Genomic DNA, 21,694 nt, shown 5'->3' with positions numbered 1-21,694 from the left:
TTGATGGCCGCGAACCGATCTTATGTGGTACACGGCGCTCAGCAATCTGTCAATAAATGTTTGAGTACGACTTTGCTAAGCTACGGAGCTGCACCGCTTGATGGATTGTCGGAGCATTACGGCTACCGAGGAGCTTCGCGGAGTGATACGTACTGTGCTTCAACGTAATATTACCGTATTGTGTGTGTATAAGGACCATAAATGGCACCTGTAAGAGACGTGGTTATGAAGCGGATTTCAAACTCCAGGCTGTCAGTCACGCAGTACAAGTTGGGAACAGAGCAGCTGTGAAATCTGTCTTTGTTATTGTGCTCAGCGTCTGTTAGTTTACATTCTGACTGCACAATTGTGAGCTCTTTGTTATGCACAAAAACAACAGTTTTCTTTTATTTATGGAGCATTATTATTTAATAAATGCTCCTAATTTATTTTTGAGTAGTTTTTTTCATGTACATAAGATAAGATAAGATAAGATAAGATAAGATAAGATAAGATAAGATAGAACTTTATTAATCCCTCGGGTGGGTTCCTCTGGGAAATTCGACTTCCAAAAAAAGCACAGCAACGACCGAAGTTACAGTTACAGAATTGTTATATATATATATATATATATATATATATATATATATATATATATATATATATATATATATATATATATATATATACACACACACACACACACACACACACACATATATAAATACAGAGACAAATATAAATAAAATATACAAAGGGGATAAATAGAATAAATAGGAATAAAAAATAAAAATACAAGTGAATTGCACATTTCAAGTATTGAGTCTATTGCACTGTTGACTATTTACAAAAAGTATTGCACAAGGTATTGCACAGTGAGGTGCAGAGGCACTACAGCTTAGTTGTTCCCTCCTTTGTCCTCCTGTTTCCCCTCCCTCTCCCCTCCAGAGAGGAGTTAAACAGTCTGATGGCGTGTGGGACAAAGGAGTTTTTAAGTCTGTTAGTTCTTGTCTTTGGGAGAAGCAACCTGTCACTGAACAGACTCTTCTGGTTGTTTATGGCCGTGTGCAGAGGATGCCCAGCATTGTCCATAATGTCCATCAGTTTCTTTAATGTCCTTTTCTCTGCCACTGTCACCAGAGTGTCCAGCTTCATGCCGCTTCATCTATGCTGTATGTTAATAAAAGTGCCTGTGTGACATCTGGGACACAGCTTTGACTATGAACTCTCTTTTTGTTCTTACTGTATGGCTTTAAAAAATATATATATCGAGATATATATCGTATATCGCCATCCAGTTAAAAAATATCGAGATATGAATTTTGGGTCCCAGCCCTAGCATGAAGGGTTAGAAACTTGCGTATCTGGATCGTTTGGACACATCTTCACATTTGCTTGCACGTGTGCAGCATTACGATACGTCATGATGGGAGCAGTGACAGAGTAATGTCCGGTTTAAGACATTTTAGAAACAGGACAGGGGGTCTGCTCCACTCCTACATCATCAGTGTAAAATTACACTAATCACACGACTGGTTGGACATTAACTTTCCCTCAACTGGCAGAAGATGAAATTACTGTAAATAGCAACTTCCTGAACTACTGATTCCCGAGCTCTAGCAGGGAATTACTGCAGCTTGGATCTGAAGGGGCACGAGGACACTCTAGTTGCACTGGTCAGAAGGTAGCTGCCCGTGCGTCACACTCTCTTGGCACTCTTAAGTGCCCCTGGGGGCCCGTGAACGGTATATCTCTCCTCTTTTAAAGCTAACCTCCATCCGAAGTGTCTAGAGCCACTATTTACTGTTCCAGTATGCACTCAAGATAGAAAGGCCCAGCCAAACACTCTGGATATCAACTACCATTTTTAACACTGTCTCCCCTTGCAGCATGGGAGTCTTTATCTGAGGCGCTGGCATGGGCTGAACTGTCAGGGTCACGCTGAAGCCCGTGTGCCTGTATGCTAAGTGTCAGTGTGGGTTGCTTTCCTATTTGGGTCAATAACATAAAACAACAGTAACAGCACAAAGCTTTATCTCTTATGTAACCAGCTCCGGTGTGTTTAATACGTAAGCCAGTCTCTTCTTTCCAGTAAAGCAGATGGAGCAACACATGAAAATCCACCGAAATCAAATCATAACTGGATAATAATTTGGCGTTTTTGGCAGTCTGCCCCTCGTGTTGACAGGATTATTCACCTCTTCCATAGAAAAATCGCTGTGACTAAAATAAAAGGCTTTTCTCCAGTGAGGATAGTCCTCCCTGCGCCAGTGCCTCTCCTGCTCTGCCCGTCTGTTTGAACATCGCTAACAAGGTGCTCTTAAAGAAGCGCATTTAATAAATGCGGCCGGCGTTGAGGTTTTTTTTTTATTGGGCTCGCAGCATAAAGCTGTGTATACAGAGTGACGTTAATAGTGAGTTTGATGGGGTGGATCGGCTGGCGCTACTCACAGCTCTCTAGCAGAGCGGATGACATGGAAATACTGGAAATATGAATAAAATTACAGCAATTGACTCAGAGAGGATTTCCACAATAGATAAAATTCCCATTAAGTGGGGGTTGATGGTTAATGGCATCAGTGAGGACACTGTTGTCCAGTTAAACCGCTTTTAATGACACTGATATATAAACTTAGCATAAAAAATAAGGAAATTTGCTTCCTTTATGGCGATAAAGCTTATATTATATAATTGGAAAGTCTGTCTATGTCCCCTTAAATAGTGCCCCATTTGTAAGAAATAATCGACCAAGCACAAATTTCCTTACGTTTTCTGCTAACTTTAGAATCAACTGATGTATAATCACAGCTGTAAATCCTAGTGGGTTACTGAAACCAGCTGTGACATTTGTAAGCTGCGTGAAAAGTTGCTGGTTCTCCACTTGATAATCAAGCTGTAGCCCCACGGTAGCGCTGACACGCTTAATTAGGAAAATGTAAAGAGAGAGCAGGCTATTACTGCACAACATGGTTTTGTCACATTTTTCAAAACAAATGCATTCATTGCGGCAAAAATAATAATTTCTGACACATCTGTATTAATATTATCTTAAGTGTGCAAAGCGCTTGTCAGGAGGACAGGTTGGCATTTAAATAATAGCCAATGCGTGTCGAGAAATTATCCTCTACATTATTACACCAGCACCAGCAGCCTAAATGTTGTTTATCCCAAATTCTGACCCTGCCATCGGACTGTCAGAGCAGAAATGGAGACTCATCAGACGAGGCAACATTTTTCCAGTCTCCTGTGTTACTTGTAGCCCCAGTTTCCTGTTCTTAGCTGACAGGAGTGGCAAGTGTAACAGGTCTTATGCTGTTTCTGTTTTCAGAGATGCTCTTCTGCACACTTTGGTCACAACGAGTGCTTTATTTAAGTTACTGTTGCCTTTCTATGTTGCATCTGTTTGGGAAAATCAAAGTGGATCAGCAGTTCCTGAAATACTTGTGTCATGTGATTGGTTGGACAGTTATACCTGTATTAAGAGGTCAGTGAGTACATTTGTGCATGCAGCGTACAGAATGAGAATAATTAGCCATTGGTCACATTTGACTTAAATTAGCCAGCTGATTGGCTAATAAGGATGCACAAGCAGACCGCTCATTTGTCCGAAACGATCTTTAAAGCCACATTAAAAATCAATGTCCATAGTCCACTGTAGAGATTTTCCACATTTAAAGATGGAAAAAGGATCTGAACATTTCCTATGAACGAGACCCTGCGACTGTATTCTTCTACCGCTCCATTCTTCCTTTTTTACAACGTTATCTTCTGCATGTGTCAATTTCAGCTGTAACTGTCACCTGACTTTTTCTTTAAACCCAGTGAGATCTTCTCTAGAACTGCTCCATGCTCCATCTTGTCCCATTTTCACGTCTCATCAAAGTGGAATGAGGATTTTATCACTGCAGACAGTTTTTCTTTTCCACTGATGGTGTATTTAATCCTTGTGCCGGTGGATCGGCAAGTGATGAATATGTCCTCAATATGCTGAATCAAGCTGATGAAGTACGGCTCCCTGATGGAAAAAAACGAAGCTCGCTGCATGTGCCATTTCACTGAATGCTTCATTAGACGCCTCTTTCTCTGCTCAGACTCTTAAAAGAAGCGCTCAAAGAATGAAAAACAACAAAAGAAGGCACATCTTTCAAATGGCCGTTAATTACTTCTGACAAAGACGAGCACAATGCGGCACCTTTCAGCCTGCTGCACAATTACAACTTTGACATATACCGATCGACAGCACTTTGAGCAACCATACAAATGTACTCCAATTGTGGCACCATCTGCACACCCATTTATATTGTTTACAGACACATCTGATGGGTCGATAGAGAGACGCGTTGCTCAGAATAAAAGCTCTGACTCAGATGAGCAAGAGACAGACGGCGAGTATCATCTGTGTTCTGCTGATTCGCAGGTAATGATGGAGTGTCAGTTGGTAGAGTGGTGTGACTCTGTAATTGTCTCTGGGTAAAGGCTGAAGCAGGGATGAGTCACCCATGCCCCAAGTGTTAATTACCCTGGCTAGCTCGTCTGACTAAACATGGCTTGGAGGTCGGACCAGACCATTTAGTTCTGTTCCAGAGCAGGGACCTGCACCCCCCAAAACACATTCCCCTCTACTTGGGTTCACTTTAGACCACCCCGATTCAGTAACTTTGCCTCTTGGGATGCCTGTGTTGAGCTGTGCACTGTCACGACACTTCCCCATCACTTAAAAATTAATTGGCCAAACGACTGAGATGTCCTTGCACATCTGTCCGTTGCAGTTGCCGCCAGAGTCATAAAGGTCTAAATAACCCATTTGTCAAAAGCGACTCTGTTGTCCCGCGGTACGTGGGGGGATTTCAAACTGAATCTGTGACATTAGGAAGGCTGTACAAGTTTCCATTATGTTAGATAATCACTGGCACATTTCTCCTTGTTTCCTTTTTTCAGCTCGAAAATAATAGAAATGTCCTTGCGGGAGACCTTGCTGTGTGCTGACTCCTATTTCCACTCCAATTGTTCTGTCAATAACTTATACAGCAGAGGCCCCCGGTGCTTAAAACAAAGCTGTGATTACTTTTATCAAACTAAGTGAGAGGAGGGAAAGTGAACCTGAATCTGAGGCTTGGGTGAAAGTTAAACCTGCTCTTAAACTTTGGTCTTTCAGGGTTTTTAAAAGTAGTTGTTTTGATCTGCTTCACGCCTTCCTTTACAACCAGTTACTTGGATGCAGTGTGAGCTTAATTCATTTAGACACTCCGGCATCCTGCCTTTAATTTGACACCGCGGCATTTGCTTTAGTTGCAGATTGGTCTTTATTAGCAGAAAAGAGAGGAAGGGAGTGCCGAAGCTTTTAAGCTCGTCGTAATCATCAGAATCGATCAGGCTCGGGGCAAGAGGGACAAAGGCGGTGATGATGGTGGAGTAGGATGGTATCACCAGAGGAATCCAACGTGGTTACTCCCACATTTCGGAAGTGCAGCTGGTGGAAGGCAGAAAACGTGTATTGATAAATGTGTGGATTTGTTTTCCACAAAAAGAGCTGTCGGCCGCTGTTGGTTTTGCTGTGACGTTAATGTTCTCCCAAAAGAATCAGTCACACAATGCTGTAAGAATTACTCTCAGGGCAGCTAAGAACATAGCAATGTACTTTAAATCATGCAGTCTGGCTTCATCGCAGTGGCTGGATGTTCAGAGGCTTTTTCCTAATCATAAAAATGTCATTGCCGTCTACTCACAGCACTGCCTCCAGACCTCAAGGACCGGTGACCTGCAAGGTTTTAGGTCTCACCCTGGGTCAACGCACCTGAATCAAATCACTAGTTCATTCCCAGGCCTCTGGAGAACTTCAAGACTTGTTGAGGGGGTAATTCAGCCATTTAAATCAGCTGTGCTGGATCAAGGACACATCTGCAGAACACCGGCCCTTGAGGCCTGGAGTTCCCCCACCCCTGCCTTATGCGGTTCAGGTGACGTGTTTGTCATTTCTAACAGCTACAGTGGAGGAATCACAGTGACTTGAAAATAATGAAGAGTCTACTAATCCATGCTTACTTCACACAATGACAAGCCAGGCGCGAACATAAGAAAAACAGATATAGTTTTGAAAAATAGTCGCAATCTGTTGTAGATCAGCTTTATTCAGCTCCTTCCATCTGTTTTCGAGCCTATAACACGATATAGCAGAAAGATAAAATAAGCTTAAGCTTTTTTTTTTTTTTGTGCATGGTGGCACAGAGAGAACAGCTGTATGCAGACGAGGCCATGTTCACATGCAACATGAATCACTTGTACTTTGATTAGTGGACATAAGTGGACTAATACAAGCTGGAAGAGGTAAAACAGCGTTTCCTTTTTCTTCTATATAGTCTTTAATCTGTTTTATATGTATATAAGTTTGAGGCAATAAATAAATAAATAAATATAACAAGAGAAAGCCTGAAAGAATAGTGTCCAAAAAAGAAAAGGCGCACCTCTCCAAGGTGTTTCCATGGAAATGACGATGGTTAAAGTTTAAACAAAGTTTAAACATCAACATAAAATAATTCATAGCCGATTACAGCATGAAGTTACTTTTAGCTGCTCCCTTATTCACATGAGGTTACCACAACAGGTGACTCCGCATGTTTGCAGATTTTTATGCTGGGTGCTCTTCCCCGACGCAACCCCCGAAGGGATTTGTGCGTCCTCTCAGGATCATACCGGGGATCTTACGCTTGTAAGGTGAACGTGGAAGCCATTGCACTACAGAGCTGCTAATACCCTAAGGCCTGGTCAAAGAAGAACCTTCATGATTTAACACTGTCTAGGAAATAGTAAGACAATTCTGATGTCCTCCAAAGCAAGTGTGGCAGAGCAATCCCTCCACAATCCTTCTCAGCATTACAGCCTGCTGTCACAAGCAGATAGCGTGCAGTGGGGGGAAAGAACACTCAAACGGACACCACTCTTCATTCTGAAATATGTTGAGAGGATTTTAGATCACAAAGCATGCCTAGTCTCTTCTTAAGAAGCCTATTCAATAATTCAAGGGGGCTGTGATGGTAAGGTTGCAAGTTCTAGCTTTGCAGGCGTAATAGATGGTTCATTTTTGGCTCGCCTGGGGTGAAACAATAAAAGATTTATGAGAAAATTTGGTTGCTTCCTATTAATGCTTTGGTTAGCAGTAAAGGTGGTCTGTTGACGTTATAGACAATCGATGAGCAGTAAGTAAAGATTTGATGCTATAAAAGACTGGAGCTTCTGTGTTTTACTATCTATTGATTTCATTATTCAGTCAATTAGCCAACATAGCTCTGTGACATATCCTTTTTTGCCTGCAATGCAGTTGTGCGAGCTTCCTCAGGACTCATGTAGTTTCATTAAAAGTCATTAGTGGATGACAATTGGACGAGTGGTGTGTAAGAGCGAGGATGACAGGGTGACAAAGGCCAGAACTGTGAACATCTCTGTGGCAGCTCCTTATCAGGAAGAGGAGGCATGCCCTCAGGGACTGAGTGCAGCAAAGAACATTACGAGTGTACGCCGCCGCTTGATGCCCCACGGCACTGCGAGATGAGATTTTATCACCACATGTACGCCCAGCTGCCTGGATTTCATCACCTGTAGCTGCAAGTTGGAGGTAACAAGGCTTTATTGCCAGCGAGAGTCGAGTTGTTTTCATAGCTCTTCGGCAAACTTGAAATACTCCTCTAAGAAAAATGGCCTAATGTTGCATGATATTACAAATAAAACTGCTGGTGAATGTGCTGTCTGATAGCAGGATGGACTTGTGTGAGTGTCTCAGCATCTGTGTGGGTTCTAAAGTTCATTTCCGCCTCCACTGTGTTCCACAACACCTTCTCTTTCCTTTATGGTCCTTTTTCAATTTGTCCCTCTGTTGTCACTGTGACATCCTTTACCTCTAAAAACCCATCAGGATCCTTGTGCATGAAGAGAGGCAAAAAATGTGTGGATGACAGAAGCCAATGAGGAAAAATGGAAGGGCATGCAGGGGAGGGCGCTTAATAAAACAAAGTGCTGTTGTAAAGAGCATCTCCTATACATCTTTAGAGGTCAAGGGCCTCTCTTTCAGGAGAATTTCTTGTAAACATAGGAATTCAAAAGGAACAGAGACGAAAAACAGCATCGTTATGAGCCGAGGTATAAAACGTGTGGAGGACTGAGCCATACTCTGTGTCCCTGGAGGGAAAGAATGTGGAGCAGTCGAGCAGATGGCATTATAGAATTATGACATGAAACGAGAAAGGGAGGAAAAAAATCCTTTGGATCAAAACTTGGCTAAGCTGATTAAGATGTGATACATCATTTGGCTGTGAAGTGTTGCTATATGCCAAATGCACATGCATGCATCACTGATTCAACAGTTTTCTGGTGATAGGCTAATACAGAATATGTACGGACGATGTAGGCGTGAGTGCGTTTGTGAATTGGATAGATGCGCATGTGGATGAGATGGGTTTGGATCGAGTTCAGAGAGTCGACTTTTATTATTATACTGTTACTAAAGAACACTATGTAATCTCAACTAAAGCCCCAGGGAGCTGGCTCCATGTCTTTTCTGTTGCAGGTCGATCAAATATCAAATTATCACTTTGAAAAAGGAACATGGAACAAGTCAGTGTTACTTCCAATTTCTAAAGAAGGAATCCAGAGTAAATATTACAAGTAAGGAGGAGGTTCATTGGGGAAATCACAGACTCCCTAATGAATTTGTAAGTTTGCTTATCTGTAAGTTTAATGGCAGTTTCATTTTACTGGAGAGAGACAGAATATCAACCAACATTATATTTTTAAAAACCACACACACCACTTAAAAGTTACAAATTAGTTTGCATGCGGTTGACTGAAATAAGATTTTGATCCACCACTGCGAGCAGGACCATGGATTAAATTCTTGCAGGCCCCCTGTTCAAGAAGGCACATGTACAGGCCCATCATAGGTTTGCCACTGAACATCTAAATGAGTCAAAGAAGGCTTGGGAGAAGTGCTGTTGTCAGATGACACCAGAGATGAAAAATCAAGCTCTTTGGCATCAAGTTGATCCGCCATGTTTGCATGTTTGTGTCATACTCAGCATTTCTCTTCGAAATGCTGAGTATGACACAAAGAACACCATCCATACAGTCAAGCATGGAAACATTGAGCTTTGGGGCCAATCTTGGACGCCAACCTCCCTTCCTCAGCCGGAACACTGAAGAGGAGTCTTCCAGTATGACAATGATCCAAAACATACCGCCAAGGTAAAATGGAAAGGGGAAGCACATTACAGAAAATGTGTGGAGGGAGTTGATTTTGAGTTTTAAAAGATTTAGAGAGTTTCTGTAGAGAGGAGTGGACCAAAATCCCTCCTCAGTTATGTGCAAACCTGATGACCAACTTGTTCGCAAATATTGATTTCTCCATCAAGCACTAAGTAATGTTTTGCTTGGGGATCAAATGTTTATTTCACTCAATAACATGCTATGCAATTTATAGATTTTATGTAATGTCTTCTTTCTAAATCTATAGTTGATATTCTGTCTCTCTCGATTTGTAAGTGAGAATAAACCTTCAAATTCAGCACGGGATCAAATAATTACTCACTGTTTTCAACTTCTAAAGCTAAAACATGTCATCAAGGCACCCCCCCCCCCCCCCCCCCCCCCCACGGCCTCTGGTTTCCTCCTGAGAAAGCTTTGCATTGCAAAGTCTCCTGCGTCTCCCACATCAAGAGCAGACCTGTGTGTCCACTGAGGGACAAGGCCAACCTGGGCATGCCTCATCCTTTTCCTATTAACCCAATTCCCACCAGGACTTAAGGAATGGGACTGAGGACTCAAAGAGTGGCATGTCAGGGGGCAGTGACAACATGAATATAGAGAGATGGTACCACCTCAAACCAATTACATGCGGACATTATTACACAGTTGCAGTGCCCCAGATCTGAAGATGAACTGAGGCTATATTGATCAAGAAGATGAGAGCGATTCAAAGAGAGCTCGAATTCAGCACCACCTCTGTCTCACACACACACCAGACCTGAGCCCCTCCACTCCCAGGTGCTTTAATCGCTGCGCACCCTTAGAATAGCGCAACATTTCATACCCTTTTCATCTCCACTTTTACAGTGAACACTCTGTGACATGGAGGCAAGCCTTAGACTCCGGTGACTGAGACGTTACGGCAGCGAGTGCACGAAGAAATCAAAAGCCGCTAAATGACAGAAAACCCTCTCTTCACAGATCTTTGAAACTAGCAGTCAGGGAGACAGTCGCAGATGCTTTCTGTGTGGTGCAGGCTGTTAGCTTTCTCTGCATTTGTTTGCATCATACCACCGCCCTCTCCGCCTCTCATTTTCATTTCTCACATGCCACAGTCCTGTATTGCTTTTCTGTCTCAATTAGAGACCAGAGATATTCTCCTCTACTGCTCCCACATTGACATACACCGAGTCCCTCGTTTAAAATGCAGGTGCCGTTAGAGGTGTTTGCATTCAAAGTTGCACCCCTGCATTTAAATTGCCATGAGCAAGTGATCTCTGAGGTAAATCTCGCAAAGGAATGAACTGCAGGTAATACACAGTTCACTCCCAGTGGGGAAAATTACCTTTGCCCCACTGGTCCTGTGGCTGTTGCTCATTTCTGACATGTCTGATCTCATACACAGCAGAGTATGAGCAAGCCTGTGAAAGCAGCTAGTCCAATTCGAGGCTGCTGTTGTCCTTCATTTGAGGCAGTTTTTGTTTTAAAAGTAGCCCCTGTATCTGTGCAGTGCACTTTGTTTTTAGAGTGGACAATCTGTTCAGAGCAGCAGCAGACTCCTTTTTTCCCCCCCACTGCACTCGAGCCCTTAGCAACCCATGGAGTATCTAACAACAGACATTTACAAGAGGGGAGATGATCTTTTTCTGTCCTCCTTGAGTCTCATCAACAGAAAGGTGACCTGATGAGTCACTATGGTTTGTGGGCAGGCTTACGCTCGCCTGACTATAGGCTGTCTTAGCCAAGCCGTCTTTGCATTTGCAGTTTGCTCACAGCCCCAAAGCTTTGATTTGTAAGCATCTCATTTGACGCTGGAGAACAAAAAAGTAGCTTATTAATTCCTATTAAAAAAAGAAAGAAAACCCAAAAATGTAAAAGAATGATTTGAAAACAAGATTATCCCTCTTGTGCAAAGAAGTGGATCTGTAATTGTAATTTAGTCAGGCTGGCACGCTGCCCAGCATTTGAGCTTAACTTGGCAAACTTTTAATTGCTCTGCTCCTCTTGACACCAGTGTTGCCATAGAAACGTACGCCAGTTTCCATAAGGGATCCTCGACCGGCCCAAACAAGCAGCTAACATCCTCATCAACACTTTCTGTTCCAGCACATGGGTCTGACTGGTTTAAAGTGAAGCTAGGCATCACAGTTGCACACTTCTGGATCTCATCAGTTTCCCTGAAGAGCATCCGGCAGTATGGGCAGCCCAGTACTGGCTAATTGGACTTTCCATACAACCCTATACCTACGTAGTTCTCCTTGACAGGAGCTCAAGAAACTTTTAATGTTTGTTACGTTTTCATTTGCAAATGAATCCACCCAGCTGGAGCAAAAATTCCCCTGAAGGGGCAGGGTGTGTTTGCATGGAGAGAATGTAAATATATATATATTTTTTAAAATCACTAAAAACTAATTGATTAGTGACAGGTTCACAGATCGTTTCACTGATCCACGGATGTGCACACATAACGTTCAGCAGGCTTTCATGAAATAATGTTACTAAGAGTGCAGATTTGAGTGAATAGGGTTCATTTTCTCCGTGTTTAGCAATTAACTTTAGTGCATTTATGATCCATTATCGCTAATGATTACAGGAATTACGTATGAAAGGCACTGGCAAAAGTGAAAATGGCTTCACTAGGGTGTAAAAAGCTATTTTTTTTCAGCTGCAGGACCTGATGGGAAAACAGTTGTTTATTGCAGAAAAGAAATGGCTTTTTCTGCAGGGCATTCCCATGGAGATGGCAATTTAGAGAAGAAATGGATCGCTGAATATGTCTGTTTGGGGCCGCCGACGCCTCAGTGAATTGCAATACCAGACGTAGCAGGTGATTTGGTGTCTTTCCTGTCCACATGACTGCGCACGGCTATGTGCCAGTGTGTGAGGGAGTTCACTCAAATGTGATTCATTAACACATCTCTAAAACCATCCAAGTTTCCAGCCATCACAATTTCCTGGCAGGGCTTTTCCATGGGAAAGAGAAGGGGCGTCTTCTTTCTCCAGCAGGCTTTATTCTCACCTCGTTCCCCAGGGCACCGCACACCAGCTGGAACTCGCTTAATTATGCACCCAGTTTGGCGCAGAGGTCAAAGTGGCACTCTGAGGAGTATTATATGACAGTCTAAGTTATTTAGCAACATCCACCAAGTTGTGGATGAGAACACTGATTTTTATGAAGAATGTTGCAATTGTTTTGCAGTATATATGTGCTTACATACATGTTTAAATTGTGTTCTTTATTCATATGAGAGCAACTCAACTCTACTCAACCAGCCAATATTAGGTACATCTTGCTAGTACTGAGCTGGACCCATAGATGCCCTCATTGTTTTGGAATAGATTCAACAAGGTGCTGGAAACCTCTTCAGAGATTTTGGTCCATATTAGGTTGATAATATCAGAGAGTTATTGCAGATTTGTTGGCTGCGCATCCGTAATGCTAACTTCCTGTTCCACCACATCCCAAAAGTGCTCCACTGGATTTAGATCTGGTAGCTATGGAGGCTACTTGAGTACAGGGAAACCAGTTTGAGATAGTTTGAGGTTTCTGACATGGTAAAGTGTCCCGCTGGAAGCAGCCATCGGAAGATGGGTACACTCTCATTAGGAAAGAGCCCTAAGTGTGCCAAAAAATATCCCCTGTACCATTACACCGTCTCCAGTCTGAATCAATGATAAAAGGCAGGATGATTCACCATACCAGCTGAATGTCAGAGCAGAAATTGAGACTCATTAGACCAGGCAACGCTTTTCCAATCTACATTGTCACATTTTGGTTAGCCCATGGAAATTGTGGCACACACCAGGAGTACCTGGTGTGGTCTTCTAATGCTGTAGCTCATTTGCTTCAAGATTCAGTGTCCTGTGCATTCAGAGATGCTCTTCTTTGTTCATAGTAGGTGAATATTTGATTTACTGTTTCCATCCTTCAGCTCGAAGCAGTCTGGTCATTCTCCTTTAACCTCTGGTAACAAGGCCCTCACCAAATAATTTCTCTTTTTCACACCATTATCTGCAAACCCCTGAGATGGTTGCACAGCAAAATTGTCAGTTTCTGAAAATCTCAGAACAGCTAACATCACGCCATATCTATTTAAATAAACTGTTGCCCTCATTCTGATGCTCAGTTTAATCTTCAGCACAGGCTTAAATGGTTGGTTATCGTTAGCATTTATTAGCAGTTGAACTAATAAAGCTAACAACTACTAGTCGTAACTGGCAACTAACAGAACTTATTGTTATTATTTGATACTGCAGCTAATTCAGCTCCAGTATATAGGAAATAAAAGTTAAATATTAGAAAATAATTTTGTATTAAAACAATTATCTTACTTTAAATCTTATAAGTCCAAAATACTAAAAGTTAGTGGTAACAGAGATTATATATGTAAAATGAAATGGAAGGATGCAGGCCACATTAATATGCCAGTGGTGTCCTGCTAGCCTGCAAGTGTCTGGAAATGTAGGTACTGCAAAATACAGAGATTATAACAACACAGTTGGAATGAAAGCAGCATGAAGGTCACTGTTCTATGATTCAGAAAAGGGGTCAGTGCAGCCATCTGCTGAGAAGGAACAGCAGTGCACAGGCACACAGCAGCAGAGCGCAATCCAGAACAATATGTCGAAAGAAAGTGTGAACGTAGTAACCGAACGGACACGACAAATGATTTGGAAGTAAAAAAACAACCAGTATGCTGTGGGGCAATGGCAAATTAGCAGCTTTGAGGGAAGCTCTGTTAGGATAAAAGAAAAACATAATGATGACACGATGGTGGCCATCTTTAGTCTTTTGATGTGCTAATCCTGGCTAGTCATGAAAAAGCTTTGTTTTCTGGAGGTTTGTGAAGAGACAGATGTGGTCTTGACTTTAGATCGGTGGGTGAAGAAAGGACAAAAAACAATAAGGTTTATCGGTTTATAATGTGTTTGTGCTAAGGTCAGATATTTTGTACTATTTCTGAGACATATTCATATTTTTTCAGACTGTTGAGGTCCTGGTAAAGTCAGCAGATTGCCTATAGATTATAGTAAAATAAGTAAAGAAATAAGGAGTGGATTTTTATTTAGTCACATTATAGGAGCATGAAGTTGGCAGTGAAATCCAGCTGCTTTCACTTACAATATCTTTTTTCATAATCTTCTGTAGTGAGAATGTAATGCCATCTCCAAACACAAATGAATGCTTGGATACTGAAAAGAAGACAAAAGCAGGGCTGCTTCAGGGAAAAACTTGAAAACCTGAAAACTTTTCAAAGCCTCATCACTGTTTCATTGTCACACACCCTAACACTGATGTCAGAATCATCTCCAGGCCAGACATTTTTCTTCTTTGCCCACCACCTAGACATCGGTCATTTTCCTCACTGCCCCCAAATCTCTTCCAACAATGACACAGTATGTGCCCGAGTCTCCTGATGACTGCTGAATCTTTAATGGCACTATTACTGCCGGATCCGTCTTTTAACAGCGGCGCTCTTATTTCTCAAGGCTGGGCCAGTTTTAAATAGCTTCATCTCTGGCCATTTTTGGAAAAAGAAAAAAAAATGGGCCCAGATTTTCAATTAGTAGGAGAAATGAATGTTTCCACACTTAAAGCCCAGCAACATATTGCATTCACATGATGGTTATTTATGCCGCTGATGCTCCCATTTGCTTTTATGTCACTTCATTAAGCATGTTCTTTAAATAACGTGGAGTAAATGGGATTTTTAAATTTTTAATGTTTTTCTGATGTTCTTGTTGTGTTGGCTTTGCCATATTTCACCTCAAGCTCCATCGCACTTTCTCCCTTCATCCTTAACCTGCTACCAGTGCCAGACAAATTACTGGTCCTGCCTTAAGATAAGGTGGACAGGTGACAGCATTCATACACTGGCACAAAGGTGCACGCACACACGTGCTGCGAATGCAAACATACAATATGGTGGCAGGATACACAAGATAGTGTTCTCTTGATAATCATTTATAGAGCTCGGTGGCAAGGGACAAAGTGCTGTTATCGCTCGCGAGCAGCGATGTTAGGTGCTAAACAACCCTCCACACCACGCTGCAACGCCATTAGCCTGTGCATCAAGGAGATACAATGTGCACTTTCTGTAGCTGTGCCAAGAGCTTCTTGTCTGCTACTGGGAGGTAATGAGTTCTGTCTATGGAGAAATACTCAAACCAATGCCTGTAATCACAGGAAAAGAAAAGGAATTAACGTGTTGTTGTGCCTCAGTGGATTTGAGGAGTCCTTCAGAGTTGATTTCAAAGTTTTTCTTTCCTGCTCCTTTGAGCAGAAAGTTTCTCTTCAACATTGTGATGTTTCCCATTTCTAATCCCTGCGCCCTGATTGTGCTGTTTGGGCTCACGTGCAGGTAAAAGCAGGTTTAAACGAGAGCAGATGCAGCTCCTCTAATCTCTCCCTGCTCCTTTGTGAGAGATTTATGAACAGAGATGAAGCAGTCAGTCTCCATTGTGGATGCTCAATAATTTATGCCGAGACACTCTCTTATACTTATGGTGAGAGATTGGTAATTGTCTTGCCACACAGTCGTCATGCTTTCAATCATCTCTGTGCTCTGCATTATGTATGATATTAATTCATATACATCTGCATCTTATATTGTAGATTTATGGCGTATGTTTATGAACCATCCATTTAAAGCTTTGCCAGGGAGGATGGTTACCTTGTTTAAAGTGGTTGAGTAGGCAGGAAGTACCGTGGGAAAACTCTCTGCTTGTTTTCTTTCTCTTTACACTCCGGGGCACGTTTCTGAAGTTTTGGTGGTAATCTTAGTAAAGATATTCTGCTAAATTAAGAAAATGTCAAGAAATGGTTTTGATCTCACAAAAAGGTGAAATACAAAGTACACAGCCACCTTTATTCAGCTGATGATGGACAGCTGAGAAGATAAAATCTACTATCTGGTTATCCCATTAAAGATTTAATCACTTTGCAAATATAAATTGTGCAAAAGTCTCGTGGCACCCCTCATTTCTTTGTATTTTGCTAGAAAACTGCAAAAGGCTCAATAATGTTTTGATACATTTGCAAATAGAAAAGGAAATACAGCATATAAGATAAACACAAAGTTTGTATCGTTCTAAAGAGCTTCAGAGTCAATATTTGGTGTGACCACCTTTATTTTTCTCACATCCTGAACTCTCTTAAAAAGCTTTTTTGTAGTTTCTTGAAATTTGTCTTCGGGAACAGTTCTCCAGGCTTCTTGAAGGACATTCAAAACTCTTCTTTGGATGTTTGCTGCCTTTTGTTCTGTTCTCTTGTCGATGTTGATCATACACTGCATCAGTGCTGTTTGCATCTGGACTGTTTCACCTCTCTCCCTGACCTCCTCCGTACATAATAATGACAAGTTGAACCAAACTTTTCAAATTTCAGTCTAATTCTTGTGTAATTTGGCGTAAAAGCCCTTTCTCCCCGTTTCTCTTCCTTAAGAAAGCCTTCTTGACAGGCACTCTTCCACTGAGACCGTTTCCGATAACGCTTCAGTGAACAGTAGATGGATTAACTTATGGGTCAGATGTATCTCTCAGGTCCTTTTTTAGGTATTTGCTGGATTTCTTTTTCTTATTTTTAAAGGGCATGACTTTCAGATAGTGTTCATCTGCTATAGATTGTTTTTTAGGGCTACCACATTTTCCTTTGTCCTCCACATGTCTAGTTTCACTGCATGCCATATTGAGATATGCCAAGTTATTGGAAATCACTTTAGTGCTGCAAAAACGCTCATTACGCCTGTCAAATTGTGTTATCTTTGGCATTTTGTTGGCATGTTTGACATACAATTCAAACCAACTCTTTGCAAAGTTGTCTGTCATGTGTAGACACAACACTAGTGTTTCCCTACAATTAGGTGCATTTTTATGATTAAATTATTTATAGCATGTTGACATTTGCTAGCACAAGAGACAAAATATAGCCTAATCTTATAAACTGCATTCATAATAATTTTGCTAAAATGTTATCATGCCTACGAGTTGGACACTCAGAATTCACCTCATCAGCTTTTTTCTTACAGTAGCTGTGTGCATGATTATGTCTGTGAGCATTTCAGTGTGTTTACTTACTAGACAGAAGCTAAGAGAGCCATAAAGAATTTAATAGCCATCTAAACAACCTACATTTGGCTGGTTGCTCATGAACCAGTTAAGTGTGCAAAATCAGCTTCTTTTGGACTCTAGTGAGACTCCACCAGGCACCACAGCACTCACTGCTCAATACATGACCCGACTGTTCCTATAAATTATGGACTCTGTGACTATAATTGACCTTTTTTTTAAATAAAAAAAGAACAGTTTAGTGTAAATTTCAGTTTCTTTAAGTGTGTGTTTGAGAATGGATGTTTGCTTGATTCTGTATATGTTCTCCCTGTGGAGCAGCAGCATGATGTGCTGTGTCGAGCAGTCGAGCGTTCCTAATTATAGGCGGCTGTTATGTGATGTGTTTGGGGGTATAGCTGCGTCGGAGGTGTGATGTTTATCTCTACCTCCAGGAATAGCTGTGACATCCTTTTTCAACTGGTCAAAACCTCTGAATAATGCTGCTGTTGCTGCTGTAAGTTTTATCACAGTGTGCTTATATTGCCATTCAAATATCGTGCCTGCATATGTTTCAATAAATACTTGAATTCTACCAAACCTCTGGTCCAGGTTTGCCCTGTTTTGCAAGACTGAGCTTTATAGAGTGGAACATGTCACAGGGTGCCAGTTTATGTCAATGTAAGAACTACACATCTACACATGTGATGATTCATGATCGTGGACTTGGATTAGACTGACCTCAGGTCATTTTCCAGCATCAGTCCTTCCAACAGGTATTAGATGGCATTTGTGTTTGGCTGGTTGTCAAATAATAATAATGATAATAACAATAATAATGTGTTTACTACTACTACTTGTTATGTTGCCCTCAAATTGCAAAGTGAAGCTTTAACTTATTCATGCTGCCACTTTTAGACTGGTTTTGATTACTGTCCCTTCTAGTACTATAATTATAGTAGTGCTGGAGGCACGCCTCCTTTCTTTACTCTTTGCTTCCAAGAAGCCAGACTCAAAATTTCACTAATTTGGCTGAGGTATGACAACGCCTGGACTGAATATCAGCGGCAAATTTAAATGCTTGGTTCAAATGGTTGTCGCTATGTGCAGAGTACGACACGGAGTATCTACAGCCATCTGTAAAACAGACAGGAAGCTCTGTCATGGTTTGGGACTGCATTCAGCCCGTGATGTTGTAGATCTTGTCAAAATTGATAGAATTATGAATGCAGAAAAATACCATCAGACTTGCATGCTACTCCACCATGCAGTACCATCTGGTGTCCAATTGGCAATGGCTTCATTTTGCAGTATGACAATGAGCCCAAACACACTGCCAATGCAGTAAAAGCATACCTTGATACAAAAACACACAGTGGAACACTATTGGTCACAGACTGTCCTCCCAAGACCTACATTATTGAAGCAGTGTGAGATCATGTTGGTAGAACAAAAGAAGGGAATAGAACAAAAGGCAGCCAACATATTTTCTTTCAAACTGTGTTACTCTATTTTTTGTGTTAATGCTGGCTGTTGTAGAAAATCTATTTCATTGAAATCCTCCATCTGGCCTCCCCACAGATTGAAGACATTGTTACACGAATCCAAGATGAGAAAGCAGGAGGTGTAGCCATACGGACTGTCAAAAGCTTCCTCTCCAAGATCCCAAGTGTGGTATCAGGTTAGTATTTGTGTGCAAAGGTGTGTGCACACTAACCCTAACCCTGTCCTCATGAGCTTAAAGGCATTTTTGAGACTCAAAATGTGGTTTTAGTGTCAGGGTTATAATTAGGTTATGGTTAGGTTTAGGATAAGGGTCAGGGTTAGGCACTCATTTTTGATGGTTAGAGTTAGGGTAAGCGGCTAGGGAAAGCATTATGTCAATTAGATGTCCTCACTAAGATATTAAAACGAGAATGTGTGTGTGTATGTGTGTGATCCCCATTGCTAATCAGCACAAACTTGTCCCAAGTGATTTATTCTATGATCAAACATAACTATCCATCCCAACTCAGACGACAATGTCCACCACCACAAGGCACAATGGTTTGGTGTGTGAGTCACTTTGTCAGATACCAGATGGGACACCATATTGGGGAGTTGGGAGATTTTTGGCTCAACCTTTTAGTCAGTACTCTATCACCACCATTAGTGTGACACAACATGAGGGAAGAATACCGTACCATCCTTTCTGAAGAAAGAGGCTCGTAGAGTCGATCCTAAGGTACGATAAAGCTGTTATTGGTGGCACATGGTGGACCAGCATCTTATTAAGACACTTTATGTTGGCTTTTCCTCTAAATTGTCCCCCCATCTATACAAAATCATAAATCAGCAACTGGGGAAAAAAAAAAACAAGTAAACGCTTGTTAGTGCAGTCTAACTGGAAGCTGTGTCTGCACACTTTGGCTGCTGTTGACTGATTTCAGATTGTTCAGCTCAAACACAATCAGTGACTAAAAACAGAACATAGGAAAAGGTGGGCTTAGGGATTAGGGTTGGGGCATTTCAAGCAAAAGCACTCCTCCCTATCCACTTGGAAAAATTCGACTAATCTTCCAAGATTGCCCCCAGATGACTTTGCACAGACTTGTATATTTGCCAACTTTACCTATGCTGGGCCTCATTTAGCGGACTTTGGCTTTGCTTTTTTAGAAGAGCATTAGATGCTACCATAGATTTAAGATATAAGAACAGTTGCATAAAATATTTGATATTTTTGTAATTGCAGTATTCACAAATGTCAAACATCCCTTGCAGGAACACAATGCAGACTCGCGCCCTCTCCTCTTGCGTTTTGCACATGAAGGCAGGTGTCAGAGTGAGTTTCTGTGGTCAGGGTGGAAGCAAAGTGTGCCTGCCACTCTGAAATGTCACCTTTTTGGTTAAGTAAGATAATACAGGTTAAATGGATCTGTTTTTTTCAGCGGCTGTTTATCTGTGTGTGAGGCAGTCAGTGAAGAAAGCACGACCTTTTGGGCTCATTTAAATTGCAGCTACTACTGTTAGAGGCAGATGATGTCTTTGCCAATAAGACCTTGGCCATTGAGGAAACTGCCCGTGGTGCCGTGCTGCCCTTGTAACTATCACAGAAAAGCTCCTCTCTTCTTTCTCTCTGTCTCCACAAACTGTACTCATTTACGTTTGTACTCCTGTGTGCCCGTGTATGAAGTGAGTCACCCCTCACGGACGAGGGGGTTGCTCCCCGTCCCGAGGCTGTTTCTGAGTCACTCCTTCACATGGCTCCCCCAGGACCGACAGCCTCGCGGTTTCTCTCTCCAGCCTCTGCTATGTGTAAGACGGGGCCAAAAAACGAGCCGTCCAGGAGCGAAAAGAGAACGAACCGCACCCTGATTACTTAACGTTATATTTACACACCTATTCAGCTTTGACCCACAGCTTCAAAGGGACGTGAATCACAAAGCTTATTTGTGTTTTCCACATTGCGGCTTTTGTTGAAACTGTTGCAGAGCTGGAATTGTGACGCCTCTTCTAACCCGTGTCCTTCTGTGAATAACAGGGGCGGACATTGTTCAGTGGCTGATGAAAAACCTCTCCATAGAAGATCCAGGTAAATGTCAGTACATGTAAGCACAGCAGAGCTTCCAATCGAAGACGACGGCAGCTTCACGTGTCTGCTTTCTTTCATGTCACCAGCTGAAGCCATCCATCTGGGCAGTTTGATCGCTGCCCATGGATACGTCTTCCCCATCTCTGACCACGTTCTGACGCTTAAAGATGACGGAACCCTTTATCGCTTCCAGGTACGAAAAAAAAATCCACCTTGGGACTGTCCTTGATATGTGTTAGAAGGCCTTTAAATATAGAATAATGAGCTGATGGCAGTTTATCAGAGGGATGTGTTTATTGCGTGATACTAATGAGAGCAATCCCTCCTAAGCCTATTACTCATCCCACCAAGGTCGATACTGTGTACCCCTGCTGGATGCTTCATCAGAGCAGGAGGTGGCCTGTAGAACTGGGCCGATGGGTCAGTAATGCAGCTTGTCAGTCTGGTGGTTTTGTTTTGTTTTTTTTCCTTTGCTCCTTCTTCTTCTTATACAGCACGAACACTGACAGATCTGTCTGATGGCTACAGACTCTGCTATGACTCATTACTGTGACTGGGCCATTAGCATCTTAATCCAGCAAGCAGGCTACGCCAGGCAAGCTCCCCTATGGGAAGCGCTGAGCTGGCTACACGCTGGCTCTGCACTTTTTGCTGTTGCCAACCGTCCCTCGGCCCCTCCTCAGTCTACCGCTGGATGCATTTATCTTCACCTATTGCTCAAGATTAAAAGCCATTATTGCGGCTGTGCAGCGAGGGCAGCGAATGCCGCGCTTCCTTATTCAGCAGAGGCTAAAAATATTCCCTCTGATGTTGTCGTGATGCAACAGGCTCGCGTCATCGGAACCTCTGAAAAGAGTCCACAGTGGA

At 42.1% G+C, this 21,694-nt stretch overlaps 1 protein-coding gene across 1 annotated transcript in view; it reads left to right on the top strand.

The window, feature by feature from the left end:
• The first annotated feature begins 7,345 nt into the window (after window positions 1-7,345).
• LOC147307418 (regulator of G protein signaling 6-like) overlaps window positions 7,346-21,694 on the top strand; it is a 29,953-nt gene continuing 15,604 nt past the window's right edge. Inside the window, exons 1-4 of the mRNA XM_086274284.1 lie at window positions 7,346-7,486; window positions 18,796-18,937; window positions 20,777-20,827; window positions 20,914-21,020. Of these exons, the coding sequence (XP_086130410.1) occupies window positions 7,346-7,486; window positions 18,796-18,937; window positions 20,777-20,827; window positions 20,914-21,020 (441 nt within the window). The remainder of the gene's footprint in view (window positions 7,487-18,795; window positions 18,938-20,776; window positions 20,828-20,913; window positions 21,021-21,694) is intronic.

This window comes from Aulonocara sp. 'chitande type north' Nkhata Bay, linkage group LG19 (assembly GCF_057382095.1).
Source record: "Aulonocara sp. 'chitande type north' Nkhata Bay isolate Kocher_YH1m ecotype deep benthic linkage group LG19, A_spYH_male_GT1.1, whole genome shotgun sequence".
Lineage (NCBI taxonomy): Eukaryota > Metazoa > Chordata > Actinopteri > Cichliformes > Cichlidae > Aulonocara > Aulonocara sp. 'chitande type north' Nkhata Bay.
The sequence above is the reverse complement of the archived record's forward strand: the minus strand, read 5'-3'. Positions and strand labels throughout refer to the sequence as shown.